General features: G+C 44.9%; 2 protein-coding genes and 1 long non-coding RNA gene across 3 annotated transcripts; all 3 read right to left on the bottom strand.

The window, feature by feature from the left end:
* Positions 1-3,557: 3,557 nt before the first annotated feature.
* Positions 3,558-5,313, bottom strand: LOC136426524 (uncharacterized). Its single transcript, XM_066415189.1, has 3 exons — positions 5,035-5,313; positions 4,346-4,489; positions 3,558-3,826 (listed from the first exon to the last, which is right to left on the bottom strand). Exons 1-3 carry the CDS (start codon positions 5,311-5,313, stop codon positions 3,770-3,772), a joined length of 480 nt encoding a protein of 159 aa, XP_066271286.1. The 3' UTR covers positions 3,558-3,769.
* Positions 5,314-10,869: 5,556 nt separating this feature from the next.
* On the bottom strand, positions 10,870-12,390 carry LOC136426616 (uncharacterized). The gene is made up of 3 exons (XR_010754313.1): positions 12,251-12,390; positions 11,668-11,817; positions 10,870-11,174 (listed from the first exon to the last, which is right to left on the bottom strand). It is a non-coding gene; the product is annotated as an uncharacterized lncRNA (long non-coding RNA).
* A 1,315-nt stretch (positions 12,391-13,705) lies between these two features.
* LOC136426523 (uncharacterized) lies at positions 13,706-15,367 on the bottom strand. The gene is made up of 2 exons (XM_066415188.1): positions 14,796-15,367; positions 13,706-13,980 (listed from the first exon to the last, which is right to left on the bottom strand). The coding sequence occupies exons 1-2, from the start codon at positions 15,355-15,357 to the stop codon at positions 13,706-13,708; spliced, it is 837 nt and encodes a 278-aa protein (XP_066271285.1). The 5' UTR covers positions 15,358-15,367.
* Between the last annotated feature and the right edge of the window lie 1,188 nt (positions 15,368-16,555).

Here is a 16,555-nt window from a genome sequence, read left to right as displayed (position 1 = left end):
GAAGTATACAGACTAAATAGCTGTGAGTATACATCAGCCTCCACAGTGGGTAAAACGTATTTAGTATTTCCGTGAATAATTTCATCAGCTTGGAGAATCACTGGATGACAAGGTACTGTAAATACAGAAACGTCCGCGGTGATTTTATGTTTGCAGTTTGCGCGGTGAACTCTTTACTGCGAATTTAAAACCACCACAAAAAGCCGGTCCATTGTGTTATTGTAGCGCTACTATTGTTTCAAATGCAAACTCAAAACCACTGCAAACCCTCCATTTTCTCCCTACTGCGAAATCAAAACCCCGCAAACATTTCTGCATTTACAGTATATTTTAGCCAACACACACACACAATACAGTCAGTATTGCCCTGAGGAAGGTAACAGACGGTCACGGAAACGTTGGCTGTGATTATGTGTCCTGGTTGTGAATAAAGGACCTTTTATCCAGCATTAGTATTTGGTTGGACATTATGTATTATACTAACAATTAAGTTAACAGTGTCTTAATTAACACTAGTATTGTTCTGTTTTGATCTTTTTGTACAGCAATTCTTCAGGTACATACAGTCTACTGCTTTGTCTATAAACAGTAGTTATAAATATCTGGTAAAACTGTATGCATGATATTTGCACTCACATCCTTATAGTTACTTTCTTACTAAAGCCTAGGTTACACATAGCCGAACATGGCTCCCGAACGCTAGCCGACTCAGGTCGGCGGTAGTTCGGGAGCATTCTGACCAGTTTTTGGGCCACGCCTATCTTTGGCGCCGAACATGCGCCGAAGATGCGCCGATCATCTCCTAACCAGTACACAAATTACTCCCGAATGGGCCCCGAATGCTTTCTAGCTTACTCCCAACCATCCCGACCTCTAGCCGCAGACTGCCGAATCTCTCCTGACTAAACCCCGACCGATTGCAGACCCTCTCACGAATTTAAATGGACATATTCAGCGACTTTCAAAAGAGGGGTCATTTTCGGTTTTGATTAAAATAATCCATTCTATTATGTTGTTAACATCACCGAGAGATCGAATTCGGATCATGGCTAGCTTTAATACTGCTTTTAGTGTTCTTCTTTGTTTTTGGTTGTGTGAAGGTCGGGGGTGATTCGCCCACGTTCCGATAGTAGCCACTTGGTTGAGAATTAGTTAGCAGAGTTTTGTCTACGGCCTTGCATTTGGGGTGAGTTATGGGTAGGTTGGAAACTAGTTGGGAGTAAGTCAGTAGTGTTTCTGGTGTGGTTAAGGTTCTGATTTTACTACTGACTCAATCCCTAATACCAGCCGAGCACTAGCCGACCGCGCCGAACACCAGCCGAACACCAGCCGACCCATTTCAGACCCTCCGTCCAGAGCCGAATGTTTTGAAATTTTCAAAACATTCGGCTGGCTCAGCCAAACACCAGCCGACTCAGCCGAACGCCAGCCGACTCGGCCGAACGCCAACCGAGCTAGCTCCCGAATCACTCCCGAATCACTCCAACCATGGTCGGGGGAGAGTCGGGAGGCCATGTTCGGCTATGTGTAACCTAGGCTTTACTGGAGCACGTATAAATGAAGCATGGAAAAAACATTTAATACATAAAAAGAAGACACATTAGCTAGCTTTATTCAGATTTTGAAATATTTCTTGGAATATTTTTGTATTTTATGAAGAGTTTATAAGACGAGAGAAGTCACAAAGAGTAATAGGTTATCTTACAAAATATGTATATAAACAAGCACTAAAAGCAAGCATGGCATTGAAAGAAAGTCTCACAGAAGAATTGAGGCTCTTGTACAGTATATGGTATCAATGTAAATGTCCAGTACATGTATGTGCACTTATAGTCCTATAGGAGCTTCTTGTGCTAGCTTCCTTTGTTATGTTGCTTCGACATATTAATCACTTTCAGTAGCCTCCTTAGTCTGTGAGTCAGGCTTTTTTTCGGCCAACAATGCTTTTACTGTCAGTTTTAATTGTGCTCGTTTTCTTGCTATTCTGGCCCGCTTGAGTACAATTAGGCCTGAAATGCCATCAAAAAAGCACATTAAAAAAACAGTTTTTAAAGCCTGATTGTAGAGCCTGTTACTAGTTAGGAGGCTACAGTGTCCATTTCTCTTCTGACATAGTAGCAAAGAAATGGTTTAATCTCTGCAGAGGTAACGTTATATGACAGAAGAACGTTTATTTATTTGCCTTTCTTTCTTTATTTAACAAAGACAGAACTAACATTCAGAATAGGCAACCCATGCAGTATAGTGAGCAGACCTAACGTAGATGACAAGAGCATTTTTTTATTTGTCTTTATTTATTTAACAAAAAAACAAATAACATTTGTCATATAGGCAACCCATGTAGTATAGTTGGTTTTAGGAAGCCACACTATAAGTAAAGAACACAGAAATAAACTGTATATGGAAATGATATATTGTCCTTTTATAAACTTTGTATATACTTATACTTTGTATATACTTATATTGCAATTCTGTGATGTTACGTATGCAATTTATGCTCTTTTGTGTACTAGTATTAATTTGAACATTGCATGAAGAAAATTGTTTCAAGATTCAACATTTGTTTAGTACCTTAGGTAGTGTATTATCTATATCTTAACTTATCATTTTGCTTAGTGTACAATGTATATGCGGTTGATATTGAGTGAGCATTGTTAGAGTACAGTAATTTTCAGTGAACATTGTAAGAGGGGAAGACCCTGTAGAAGTAAGTGTAGCACATGCCACAAGTGTCCTGTAAAGATATGTATGATATTATACTACGTCACAAATTCAGAATAGCTTCCTACATTTGGTACAGCCCAATCTTGCATCGGCCATGGATCAAAAACGACCTCTAGCAGTTCTAATCATTATTGCAGGAACCCACTACCACAGTGACGGTCAAGCATTGTATCCAGATATAGGGCTGTTCTGGAAATGTTTCGGTGTCCTATATTCATGTATACAATTTGAACTTCCTTGATATAACAGTGTAATCACAGGGTCATTAACTGGTGTGGAATATTTAGTAAATCAACTTTTACCTGACTTGTACAAAGGTGTGTGTACTGGCTTATATCACAACTTATCTAAGTAAAAAGACAGGCGCAATAGACAAGAATGCACATGTACCAGATTTCTGTCGTATTATAATAAGTTGATAGGGATATTCACCTGTTTTTTTTCTTGTGACGCCAGATAAACAAAAATATTGAGACAGCACTGCCTGTGTTGAAGCGCCGCCTATCGAGTTTATATCAAACTGCAGTATGGTCTGAACTCGGCGGCCGATGGAAATGCTGATGACATGCCTTAGAACGCCTCATGTACATGCTTCATATATTGTACATAAATATATCTAATGGAATGTACGAAGAATATATGGGATGTTTGTATACTCATATAATTTTGCTACGGACCACAAACTTGAACACTACAAAAACTCTCCCGAAACTAAGATTCTAAGAAGCAAGTAAGTTGAGGTCATCGAAGACGATTGACAAAAATCATATCACAATGCAGACACTGTTGAATAAGGGTACTATGTCACATAGTGGAAACGCGTTCGAGCAGATACACCTTTATACCTTACCTGTTGGCAAGTATATACAATGTATATTGTATAATAAAAAACCCATTGATTTATATATATATCAACTAAAAATAAAGCACCATGATCACACTGGACTGTTCCTTTTTTATCTGATATATCATGAAATGTGTAACATTGTACAGTGGAAAACTGGGTTATCTAGAAGGTACTTTTATATTTTAATGATAGCCCTAATCATGCAGAGATCACTAGTTGGCAGCAAGTCGTCACATCCACCAATCGGGGACGAACCTGTAAGAGATAGACAAATATTTTGATATATTCTGTTTCAAAGTTAAGTTAAACTACAATTTCTAACACAAGTATTTGGATTTACCCAAATTTTCGACTGATCAACTCCAGTCCTTGTCAAGGAATGAGCAATCCACTGTCTCTGTGACGCCACGTTGTGCAGATAGGACACGTGACTCGGTAAGCAGTGGATCATACATTGCAGAAAGTCTGTGGCGCCCCCCGTCTCCGTTAACTTTGACACAGAATGACTTCTACCAACACATATGAATTTTTTAAGTGATAGTAACATATTCACAGACGGTCGGTGTAACAACCCCAAAATACACTATGACCATCGTTTCAACTTTGTATATCGTTGCAACGGTAAACCATAGCAAACCCTACGTGTTGTAGCTTCTGTTCATAATATGTGCGAGGTGTGCTTTCATAAACTTTGATGGCAATTCCAAAGGACCGTTCTTTTTTTTACCGTGGTTTGCCTAGTGCTAGAACAAAAGGCTTTCCCCAAACTCTTACTTTTAAATCGCCGCTGCTGTCTTCGTAGATTTCCAGCGCGACGTATTGGGAACGCTTGTCTTGACACTCTCCCTGGCAGTTGGCCGTGGGGGTCCTCTCCACGCACTTCACGGCGTAGAAGCGCTGGAACACACTTCTTCCAACCTACACAGAGAAGGAAGAATATGTTTGTTGACGTACTTTTGCCACTTAAAAAAAAGGATGAAGACGAGTCAAAGATCTTCTACCTGCTTGGACATTTAGCGTGAAACACGTGAGCGATTAGAAAACAGCACAACAAAAAAGCAATAGAAAACCGTCAGCTACCCAGAAGGTCTGAGCAGGAGGTATACCTACCGTCAGATGAAAGAAAGAAGTTGAACGATAAACGTGGCTTACCTGCACCCAAGGTTTTAACTATTGGTGACGTTACTGACAGTTGCTCATGAATAATTAATGAGCTAGCCTTATTTGGCACAAACAGCCGTTATTTTGTTCTGAACCCAAAGTAGCGATGTTAGACGTAACCTGATTGCCTGATAGCTTTCCAGTGACCTTTGCGGATTTCTGCAAGATAAGCTAGTGACGTCGACAATCCTCTGATTGGTGGTGACGTCACCAATAGTTAAAACCTTGGGTCACAAGAGCAGGGTTGATGCTGGGAGGTTTTGTTGCCGAGCGATTCAGCCCTGCTGGAGGAGGGTGCTTACCTGTAGACTGTAGAGCTCTATGTCCGTCCACCCGCCGTTCAAGTTGACCCGTGACGGCGTGACTAGCGTACCCTGACTCCTACACGCGTCCATCCACACCACCGCGCGAGCGTGCCTGTCGTGACCCTGCCTCTGGTGCCCTTGCCTGTCGTGACCCTGCCGCTGGTGCCCGTGCCTGTCGTGACCCTGCCTCTGGTGCCCTTGCCTGTCGTGACCCTGCCTCTGGGGCTCTTGCCTGTCGTGACCCTGCCTCTGGTCTAGTCCGTGCCCAGCAATCATATCGTCAGAACCTCCACTATGATAGACCGGACCTCCTGGAGAGCCTCTGTTGAAATGCTGTCCATCCCCGGTGGTGTAGAAATCACGCCCGTCCACTCGTCCTTCACTTACGTGCCCTCCATCAAAAGGTACAGTTTGTGACGATCTCCCAAACGTTGGTGCATTTGCAACTATTTCCTCCCTATTTTCCGTCACCCTTTCTACGTAAGGATTTCCTTCATCAAACGAGAGAACCGGCCTAGACACTACTCTCCCTGCAGACCCCCCTCCTGTGATTACTCTACCTCCAGACCCCCCTCCCGAGAGCACCCTCGAGCTCCCTTCTGAATCCTCTCCTGAAATCACTCTACCACCTGACCCCCCTCCGGTCATAATTCTCCCTCCTGACCCCCCTCCCAAAATCACTCTCCCTCCTGACCCCCCTCCGGTAAGCACCCTTCCTCCTGACCCCCCTCCGATTAGCACCCTTCCGTCTGACCCCTCTCCAGCTAGCACGCTTCCTCCTGGCCCACCTCCAGTAAGTACCATTCCACCTGACCCTCCTCCCGTTAGCACCCTCCCTCCTGACCCCCCTCCAGTAAGTACCATCCCATCTGACCCCCCTCCCGCTAGCACCCTTCCTTCTGAACTCCCTCCAGTAAGAATACTCCCTCCTGACCGCCCTCCAGTAAGTACCCTTCCATCTGACCCCCCTCCTGTAACTACCCTCCCTCCTGACCCCCCTCCCGAAAGTACCCTACCTTCTGAGCCCCCTCCTATAGGCAACATTCCTTCCGACCCCCCTCCGGTAATCACCCTTCCTCCTGACCCCCCTCCCGTAAGAACCGTCCCCTGTGGTGACCCTCCTCCCGTCAGATCTACACTGGACGATCCCCCACCGGCATTGACAGTCACTTCTTCCAACGTTCCTCCATTTGCATTGCCCGTGAATCTTCCTCCTTGCGCGTTGGCACCCGTGATGACGGTTGAAGCCCCGTCTCCGCCCCCTGTTGGTTTAAATGAATGAATGAATGAATGAAGACCTTTATTGTACACAAATACTAACTGTGTTAAGTACAGGTCACAAGAAATATACAGATAGTATACAGATACATCAGATTCTATAAAGTATCAAATTACTACAAGAATTATTCGACTTTTCATCGCTTCTTCGTAATGGTAAAAATGTAAGAGCAGATATGGTTCATAATCAATGATTTGTCAAAACTCATTACAAATATAGATTTGCCTACATGTGTATGAAGTAGAACACTTTTGTCCTCACCAACATTAGTGCGCGAGCTTCCAGCCACGACGTTCGGTCCCTCTCCACCAACCGTCGTCGTCGCCCCGTCCCGTTCAGAGTCAAAGCTGTCATTTTCGACAGGCTCTTCTTCATTGGAAGGCCCACCTCTGATAAATGCCCACTGGTTGTCCTGAAAAATACGAACCGCCCTCTCGGGGTCGATTCTGGCGAGTTCGCACGAGAGCGCGGTCGGATTCCGTCGGCAGTATTCGGTTGTTTCCGTAGAAGTCGATCCGAGAGTGGATGGAGAACAGTCCGGACAAAATGTGCGGCAGATTTTATCCACTGTGCCCCGCCGTCTCTCTCCCAGTAGCGTGATCTGACCTCTGACACAGCCGGTCAAGACCAGAACGAGGACGAGATTGACCCTCATTGGTGCAAAGTTCTGCAGATGACCACAAACTGTGTGAACAACGTCTAATCAATAGCGATGCTCAAAGAAAAATATTTAAAAAAAGCCTTTTCTACTGTCACAGCTATCATCTTAAACAAACAACAATAAAATATACTATACGCGTGATAATAAGCATAGAAATACACTGAACAAAAGCAACACACAATATATGATTTTGATAAAACTGTATATTCTGAAAATAAAAATCAGACATGCGACTTGACCAAAGCAGACAAAATGAGAGACCACAGCTATTACAATAGCGACAACAACTCATTACACTAGTGATAAATACGACGTTTTAGAGCACAACATGAAGTACGAAATTCGAAGACTCACTTGTAACTGCCAATCATTCCTTATACGGACCACCATAAAGACGCCTTACCTGATCGGCTCCGATCTGAACACCACAGAAAAGCTGTTTTCCTCTGCGATAACAGTTTCCCACTGCTTGGCACAACGCCGCGAGGCATGGGCTGTTATTTCTCAAATTCATCCAACGAGCCCTTATGACCAATTAACTTGGCCGCTATCATTTGTTTATCTGGTTGCTTAGCAACGTGCTAAGGAAAATATCGTGATGGTGATCTCAAGACCGCATCTTTGCCTTCTGGCTATCCTTCACGTCGACCAGCTCGGCACGTACGCATGGGAAGACACCTGACACTCGCGAGGAATGTGCTGTGAATTCTTTTTGCTGTGTCAGGCATTCGGCGTTATCTAAGACGGGTGTGCTTGGAATGCTTTGTACTAGCTAGACTCCCAACTCGCCTTCTATAAGATTTTCGTTTCCCCGCAAGGCTACACTCTACTAGACGGCGATTGCGCTGCGATCTCACTACGACCTCTATTGGATCTCAATTCGATCTTTTTGCTCTGTCAGGCTTTCGGTGTTATCCAAGACGGATGTGCTTGGAATGCTTTGCACTAGACTCTCTAGACTTGCCTCCTATAAGAGGGCCTGCATGCCCCTTTTACGTAGAGCGTTGCCGACCACTCCATAATTCAGCGTAGAGCGTAAGGGGGGGGGGGCTTTCTGAATTTAGCGTAGAGCGTAGGGAGGCTTTCTGAATTTAGCGTATTACTTAGCCGGCCCTCCGAATTTAGCGTAGAGCGTTGTCGGACCCCCCCTCCCCATGCAGGCCCTCCTATAAGATTTGTGTTGCTCCGCAAGGCCCCATTCCACTAGACGGCGATTGCGCTACGATCTCGTTGCGACCTACATTGACTTCAAAATTAGACTATCATGCAAAGGACAACAAAACACACAAAGAGTAAAAAGCTTCGTTCTTTTTATAAAACAAATCTAGATCTATGCTGACTATGCAAATGAGATTCGTTGAGTGCTCTGTCAAATCGCTCGGGTAGCAGGCGGTCGCAGAGAGGTCGGCACCCGATTGGAATGGGGGTGTAAGTTAAGATTCCATGCTATTTGCCATTCATTGTACCTGATGCAATTGTTGTGCAATAAACTTAGACTTGACTTGACCTTGTAATGTAATACCTGCAGTAGGTTTTGGTACCGATGCGGTCACATTCGTCGTCGGGATGTCGTACGATTTTCTTGTCCTACAATAATTATAATGCTATGCTGTAAACGACACATGCACAGCCATCCTAAGAATACCTTCTTCAGTTTGCGATCGTACGACAATGGTGCGACGAGTTCCACATCTAAATGTTCTACCAACAGGTTTTTTTGTAAAGCTCATGATCAGGAGAGGTAAAATTACAGACTGTAGAAGGATCACAGCCTTTAGACTTTAACACAGACCTGAGAGAAGTGACTCGAGATGTGGTTGAGTTTTAGATCAGCCCTTGGGGCGTATGGAGAGTTCAATGTTTCCTGAATTCCTGCGGTTTTTTGGCACCGGTGCGGCTGTGTTTCTGTCTGATACATATCTGGTTAGAGAATCCTGCCACTTTCATCAATGTGATATAAACACAGCTGCTTCTGGTAGCCGGTGAGTTTTTTTGATACCTGACGGCATTTTCGCACATTTTTTGATGTGTCTCAGATTATGACATCGTCAAGAGCCCTCTCTAAAACGTGACCTCCATTTCAATGACACTGCAGCTGGTTACTTAGAGAATCCTGCCATTGCCCTTTATCTAATACCAACACAGCTGATTCTAGTAGACGGTGAGGTTTTTGATACCTGACGGTATTTTCGCACATTTGTCAATGTCATCGTCAAGAGCCCTCCCTAAAACGTGACCGCCTTTTCAATGACTTGGAGAATCCTGTCACTCTCCTCAATCTGATACTAACACAGCTGATTCTAGTTTCCAGTGAGGTTTTTAATACCTGACGGAATTTTTCGATGAGCCACAGACAATGACGTCATCAAGAGCTGTCTCTAAACCTTGACCGCATTTTCAACGGTACGCGGTCTTGTCGAGAATGATGGTTGCACCAACCCAAATTTCAGGCTAGGTGTGGCCTGTGGTCGATTCAAAACGTTTCCAGATGCGATTGTAAGTGTGATACGTACCAGAATAATGGAATCGACTACTAGCGAAGAATAGTTGTTCGTCACCGGTGGGACTACACTGGATTGCATTTAAAACTAATTATATAAGATGGCCAGAACCTAAAACCTAAACAAAATTGAAAGGGGTTATCTACCATTAAAAGATCATGGCCATAATATGTAGCACACGAGGTATGAAAACCGGAAGTTCTGCTGAAGTACTTCAGGAAGCCACCAGGTGGTTCATAATCATACTTTTGCCTTCGTTTTGCGCACACCTATAGCTAGACACATACTATCCACAGCTTCTCGAGTTATGCTGTACAGAGTGTGGGTTATTGGGACAAACTTGACAAAGTAGAAAAGCTCGACAAAAACGCCTAAAAACACGTCAAAAACCAGACGGACCCAACCCTCTGCTTGGAGAGTAGTACAGAAACCCAGAAACATGCAAATGGCACGGAAAACCGTGTAATGATAACCTTCTTGGCAAAGGTAAAGATGTACTAGTATTTAAGATCGAGCCAAGTAGTACAGATCGAGCGCGGCAACTCGAGCGCCAGACCTGGACTTCATCAGACCTGTCGAGAAAAGACAGCCTGGATAACACCTGCACACGCAGACAGACATCCGGCACAGTTGGGGCCCGACCCGCCGCTCAGGTTTCAACGTCTGATTTACCTGCTTTATAAGTAACATATCGGCTCTTATCTGTTGTTACATATTGTGGTTCTAGCCTCTACCTGGCTCCATAGGTCGCTGAAAAAATAGTAGAAATTGGCCAAATAGACAGATAACATACCGGAGGAGTTAGCTAGTCAGGGGCTATAATGTACTCCTCTATTAATAATCTCTGACTAGCTAACTCCTGATATGTTATATATCATCTATTTGGCCAAATTCTACTATTTTCCTAGCGACCTGCGGAGCCTGGTAGAGGCTATTTGGTTCGTCTATATATAGACCATTTGTACTGGGGCAGGAAATACATAATTTTTTTTGCTCTTCTGACATTTTTCATCAAACATCCGGGCCTTCTAGTACACAGTCCTGTCAGCCGTCACTTTGGTCATGAAGAAGGCAATGAAGACGATTTTGGTTCGAACGGGATTTATTCTGTTATCGGGGAAACGGATACTGTTAAACACTTTTGCGTCGTATCAATGACCTAAGGGACTTACCAATGCTAACCTATGAGCGGATATTGGAGCTGAATGTATAGATGTTTCATTGGCCTGTACACCCATTCACCTAGAAATTAGGTCTTTCTGAAAACATCTATCTTTCATAAACACAACGGGTAGTGACGTCACAGAAAGGACTCTCCCGTTAGCTTGTATGACTATAAGAGTCCTTTCTGTGACGTCATGAACCATCGCTAATGTATTCCACCAAAGGGCACACAGTAGACAGTTGGCTTAAAGATTACATCGATATTTTTAGACAGACCAAACTGTTACGTGAATTATAAAAGAAATTTCATTTCACTGGCACTTTAAAGATATGTGGTTTGATTTTTTTAACACCTAGACGATTGTGGCCTTCGGGTAAACTTCCTTACTGTATGCTTAGATTCCTCCCTGGGTTTATATCTGTACTTATGATATCATGATTAATTTTGTGGAATGACGTTGTGACGTGGCATGAGCTAGGAGGGGATGACCAGCTCGCAGCAAGTCGGCACCTCCACCAGCCGCGGGCGTACCTGGGGGAACACGGGTAATGTTGAGTGATGGAACAGGCGGAAACAAGTTATTACAAAACAAATTAGACGACTCGCTGTACTGTACTGATCTCGACCCAGATCTTCTCAATGAAGAGCTAGACAATATTCCATTGGTCATGACTGAAAAGACATGCGACATGTGCAGTTACTGAAATTACAGAAAAGCATGCGTAAGCATGTGTTAAGTCGGCAGCAAGTCCAAGAACCTTGTTTTCGGTGCCACAAGCCCCCTTTTTGCCAATAGCCAAACGAAGCAACAAATGGATAATTGATATAAAAGACAAACATCGCTTCTAAATGGAGATTCTTTCAAGGGAATCGTTGATTCTCCATTGAGAGTTTTTGCTATGAACTATTAGCTTCGTTTCTTCCCTAAACTGGACGGAAAGAACGAAAAGAGTGCAAAATTGACTGTTTCAAAGTCTGAAAAGACGGACTTAACGATAAAAAATTGCAAGGATAGAATGCTTACTTTGATTTCATCGTTGTCATCCTTGTAGATCTCCAAGGCGGCGAACTGTGAGTATTTGTTCTGACAGAAGCCTCCGCAGTCACAGTTGGTCACGGGCTTCCTGTCTGCGCATGACACGGCGTAGAACCTCTGGAACACGCTCCGGCCGACCTGACACGGAGGACAGACACGACGTAAAGATCAGTAACGCAACGCTTTGAGATTAACACCTTGCCAAGGCACCCTTTCTGCTAGCTCTACTACACTCTCTGGTGGGGAGGGGTCGTAACGCTTTTGGGACCGACAGAAAACTTTTATCCTAGTCTCCATAACAGGCTCTCTGTGCCATTTGTTTGCTTTTTCTGATGACTTATTTTTGTACTGGGGCGTTTGTGCAACCAGTCCGTGCCCGGGCCTAATGGTTACTGGCTGGCTGTACAAACGACTCAGTACAAAAATAAGCCCCAAATAAGGCCCAGAGAGCCTGCTATGGAGGCTACTTTTCTCTGGCCACTAAACGTTTTGTAATACATTTCATGATTTAATATCCCTTAATTATAACTGATCAAACAAAAAAGACCTGATGCCAAACATCCCCTCTCACCTGGAAGCTGTAGAGTTCAAAGTCCTGCCACCTGCCGTCGACCCTGACCCTGCGCGGCGTGGTGACCTTGCCCTGACTCCTGCAGGCCCCGGCCAGGACCGCCTGCCGGGTCTGCCTCCGTCTCACCTCCCGACGCCGCCAGACCTGGGCAGACATCACAGTAAGGCCATGTTGATTTGATTATTATCTCCATGAAAAATGGAGATATAGTTTTGTGTGTGTGTGTGTGCGTGTGTGTGTGTGTGTGTGTGTGTGTGTGTGTGTGTATGCTTATGTGTTTCCGCACCACTCCAGTCAGCATAACTCAAGAGCCTCTTAATGGATTACAATGATATTTGGTATGTGGACGGGTGTTGTGAAGCCAAAATTCAAGGTCGATTTTGGGGCCCCTGGTATGTGGCCTTGGTACTGCAGCAGAGCGTGATTTTTTTTCTCTATCTTTTGATCTGCACATGCTATGGTCTTGATTTTTTGGTGGCAGATAGCTTGTTACAGGTTTGCGTAGCAAAACCTTTGTTGGATCCGTTGGCATGTGTGGTGGCCGCAATTTTGATTTTGTGACGTCGCAGGGTAGCCATACCATTTCATTGGGAGGGATTTTTTTTTAATCGCTAGCGTTCTCTATATTTTCAACAAAGCGTCACACAACTATCACACATTGAGCTCAAATAAGAAGAAAAATTCAATACCGATTCATATCCATAAACAGACCCCGTAATCGCTAAACTAACATAGCAAACCTGAAGTATATGTATCACATATACTTAACTCTAGTTTAAAACTTGATTTGTTACTGTTAACTTTATTTTAGCTACTTTAATAGTCACTAGTTAACCGCTAAAATTTCATCATCGCAAATATTTGATCACTAACACTTGAGACAGTGATGTTTGTTCCCAGTGTTAAGGTTAATGGCAGTGAGCTACTATCACCCCCCCCCCAACCGCTAAAACTACCAGCCGTAATATTAAATGGATTTACAGTATATGGATGACATCCGCGCTCTCATCAATTTTCGTCCGTTTCCAAAATAATGGAAGTTTTCTGCCATACTGTAAATCGTAAAAAGTAATTGCAAAATGAGCAAAAATATGCCATAAACAAATATGTCCCAACAACTCACTGACTATATGTCCTTACGCCAACAAACGTGCTCAAGTTTTGACCAAAATGGGAGCGTTTACTAGTAGTACTCTCCAAGCAGAGGAGTGTTTTTGACGGGTTTTCTAATTTGTCATTGTTTTTTTTAATGTCACCAACCCACACATTTTAAAAAAGCATGACAAAATAGAAAGCCCGAAAAAAACGCCTAAAGCACGTCAAAAACCAACCGGACCCACTCCTCTGCGTGGAGAGTAGAGTTTAGACCCTATCTGTTCTGTCTGACGCAACAGTCTCCACATTGGGCCGAACATTTCAAGGAAAATAAGGACTTTCAACGGTTCTAATCACGGATCACGGACTTGAAGGAGTGAGTGAGTGAGTGAGTGAGTGAGTGAGTGAGTGAGTGAGTGAGTGAGTGAGTGAGTGAGTGAGTGAGTGAGTGAGTGAGTGAGTGAGTGAGTGAGGCCACAATAAGCTCACCTCGCCACCCTGCTGCCTGACCTCCCCGCCCGCCTGGGTCTCTCCCTCCCGCCGGTGGGTCCGGAACGTCCGCATCACCTGGCTCCGCCGCAGGTTCATGTTCATCTTCACCGTCACGGGGCGGTACTGACTGCGAATCACCGAACCTTCAAGAAAGAAAAAAAGAATTAACGGCTCTTTGGGGATGTCAATGTGCAGATGTTGGCACATTGGCGTACCAAATCCGTAGTGTGTTTTTGGCTCACATTTTGACAGTTTAGCCAAAGTGGCTCGGTGGGCGTCACTCCACCGTCAAGGAAGTGCCTTTCCCAAGGGCATAACGTCGGGGCATGGTGACGACCGCTCCAACGCTCTCAAAAGAAAAGTTCAAAGATCTCATATCTCCAGCCTCCTTCGCAGCCTTCTAGAAGCGGCCGACGTTTATTTTAAGGGGTGGGCGCTGATAGGGCGGCAAATTTCGATCTCTCCACCATTAGATTGTAACCCGTGAGCCGTCCAAAAAAACGAGACGTGAAAATAATTGAAGTAGTCCCTCCCAAAAGCGGCTAGAATAAATCTACTAGTATCATATCATATCTCATTACGCAATTCATCATCATGTATTTAATGTTTAAGAATGCCTATCATCCTTTGCAGGCCTCCTGGGCGGCGCCGGCGTTGTTATTTTTTTGGTTTACGTGTGTGTGTGGGGGGGGGGGGGGGGGGGGGGGGCTGATTCGCGGTTTTCAACTTATCGGGGCCCGATTCTTTGGCTGGGGGTCCGTATCTGTTTGGGGGACAGTATCTGCTAAGGGTACCGTATCTGCTTGGGGGACCGCAGATACGGTCCCTCATGAAGATACTGTCCCCCTAACCAAAGAACCTGGCCCCGATAAGTTAAAAATCGCAAAGCAGCGCTCCCCCCAAAGATAAACGCCGGCGCCACCCGGGAGACCTGTAAAATAGGTCAAAGAATGCCTACTTTCGCCGACGACGCTGGCATCCGGACGAGCTGTGACAATTGATCGGGACGACCAGCTTGTATATCGTCGTTGCCCGTACGTCATTTGTCCTTCACTCTCGTCGCTGTCTTGGTCGCTTCCCCAAACTTGCTTCCATTCCCGTATCTTTTTCCTTGCGCCGGCTCTGTCTTCCTCGTCCCGCACTTGCTCTTGTTCTTGTTCTTCGGAGACCACGACGTCTTGGTCGGTAGGGGTTTCCTCCTTATGCCTGGCACCCTCCCGAAGGAAGGCCCACTGATTCTCCTTGTAAAGTCGGACGGCGAGTTCGGGATCCCTTAGGACGAGCTGACAGGCCAGCGTCTTCGGGTTCTTTCGGCAGTAGTCGGTGGGTTCGGGAGGGCTCGGTGGAGTGGGTTCGGGAGGGGTGGTGGGGCAGGGGGTGGCCTCGTCCTGCGGGCACAGAGCGCTGCAGATGCCGTCAAGGTGGGGCTGCCAGAGCCGCTTCCAGACCCAGGTGCCCGACTCGGGCTCGGCACAGGTGGATAACAACAGGCCGAGGAACACGACCAAACGGACGCCCATGTCGGAGGCCTCTGTGAAAAACAATATAGCCTAGTCAGCAGATTTTGTGCAATATCTGTGCGCTGACTGAATTTTCATTAATGGATCACAAAAAAGATGTTTTGTTGAACGCATAATGTCATGAAACTCTACAGTAACGTCAGCGTTCTCTGTAGTAGTGCCCTATTGAATATATAGCCTGCTAATCATTGATATATGATACTAATTGCTACCTGTCTGGGTTATGGTTGGGCCATAACATGCATGTAAGAGGGGGCATTTACGCTACATGTACAGTGTAAATATATGCCGTCAAGGCTATTTCAATCACAAGTCACAACATGTACTGAATCTAAATCTGATCCGCTCACCCAACCTCATGAGTCTTACCAGACAACCCAGAACGACTCAGGAAGCTGGCGGGCTGCTCTTTGCATCTCAAATATTTGCTCTACCCAGATTTGGAGACATCTATCCTTGGGACTGCATTCATTTTGTCTAGCTGTGTTCTTAGACGGAAAAGACAGAAATTTTCACCGCTCTCCGCAACCATTCCTAATCACATAACTGCCCGTTGTGTACTGTAAATAAGATAAAGTGATCAAAGGACATTTTTCAAGTGGCCAACCATACCGAGAGGTGATAAGGTTTGTAACGTATAAAATTAGTTTTCCCGAAAAATTCGAACGAAAGAATTCATCCAGAACGATACTAGAAGGGTGACACTGCCAATTGACTACCAGTTCTAGACGTCTTAACTGTTATAAGGCACACTACAAGACATGTTTTTAACAGGCCTATTTTTTACGATCTGTTCCCCCTGACCGACGCATATTGACCGAGTCAACAGCCGAACAATCGTCAATCCGTCACAGCTACGTGAGAACTATATGCAGCGGTTGCACCTCCACTAAACATAGTCACATGTAACATCCACTTAAACATTCAGTGAATAAAACAACTTTAAAGTTCCGTACCGTTGTTACTGCAGCAGCCGGTTGAACTAGGTCACATGTAATGTAACGCCTCGGATCTTCTCCTTGAAGGCACTCAGATTAGGACAACATACCCCGTGAGCCTCGCCTGACAGGATATGCACTTTGGTCGCACAAATCTTCGCACTTAGTCAGTAGTCTGGGCACGAAGGCGTCCCGAAATCCGGTCGTTGTTGCACGTAAATCAGTGGAGCTCCGAATCTGGCTCAAGGCTATGCTAGCAA

This window comes from Branchiostoma lanceolatum, chromosome 2 (assembly GCF_035083965.1).
Source record: "Branchiostoma lanceolatum isolate klBraLanc5 chromosome 2, klBraLanc5.hap2, whole genome shotgun sequence".
NCBI classification, from domain to species: domain Eukaryota; kingdom Metazoa; phylum Chordata; class Leptocardii; order Amphioxiformes; family Branchiostomatidae; genus Branchiostoma; species Branchiostoma lanceolatum.
Note: the sequence above shows the minus strand (reverse complement) of the source record. Positions and strands in the feature narration are given on the sequence as shown.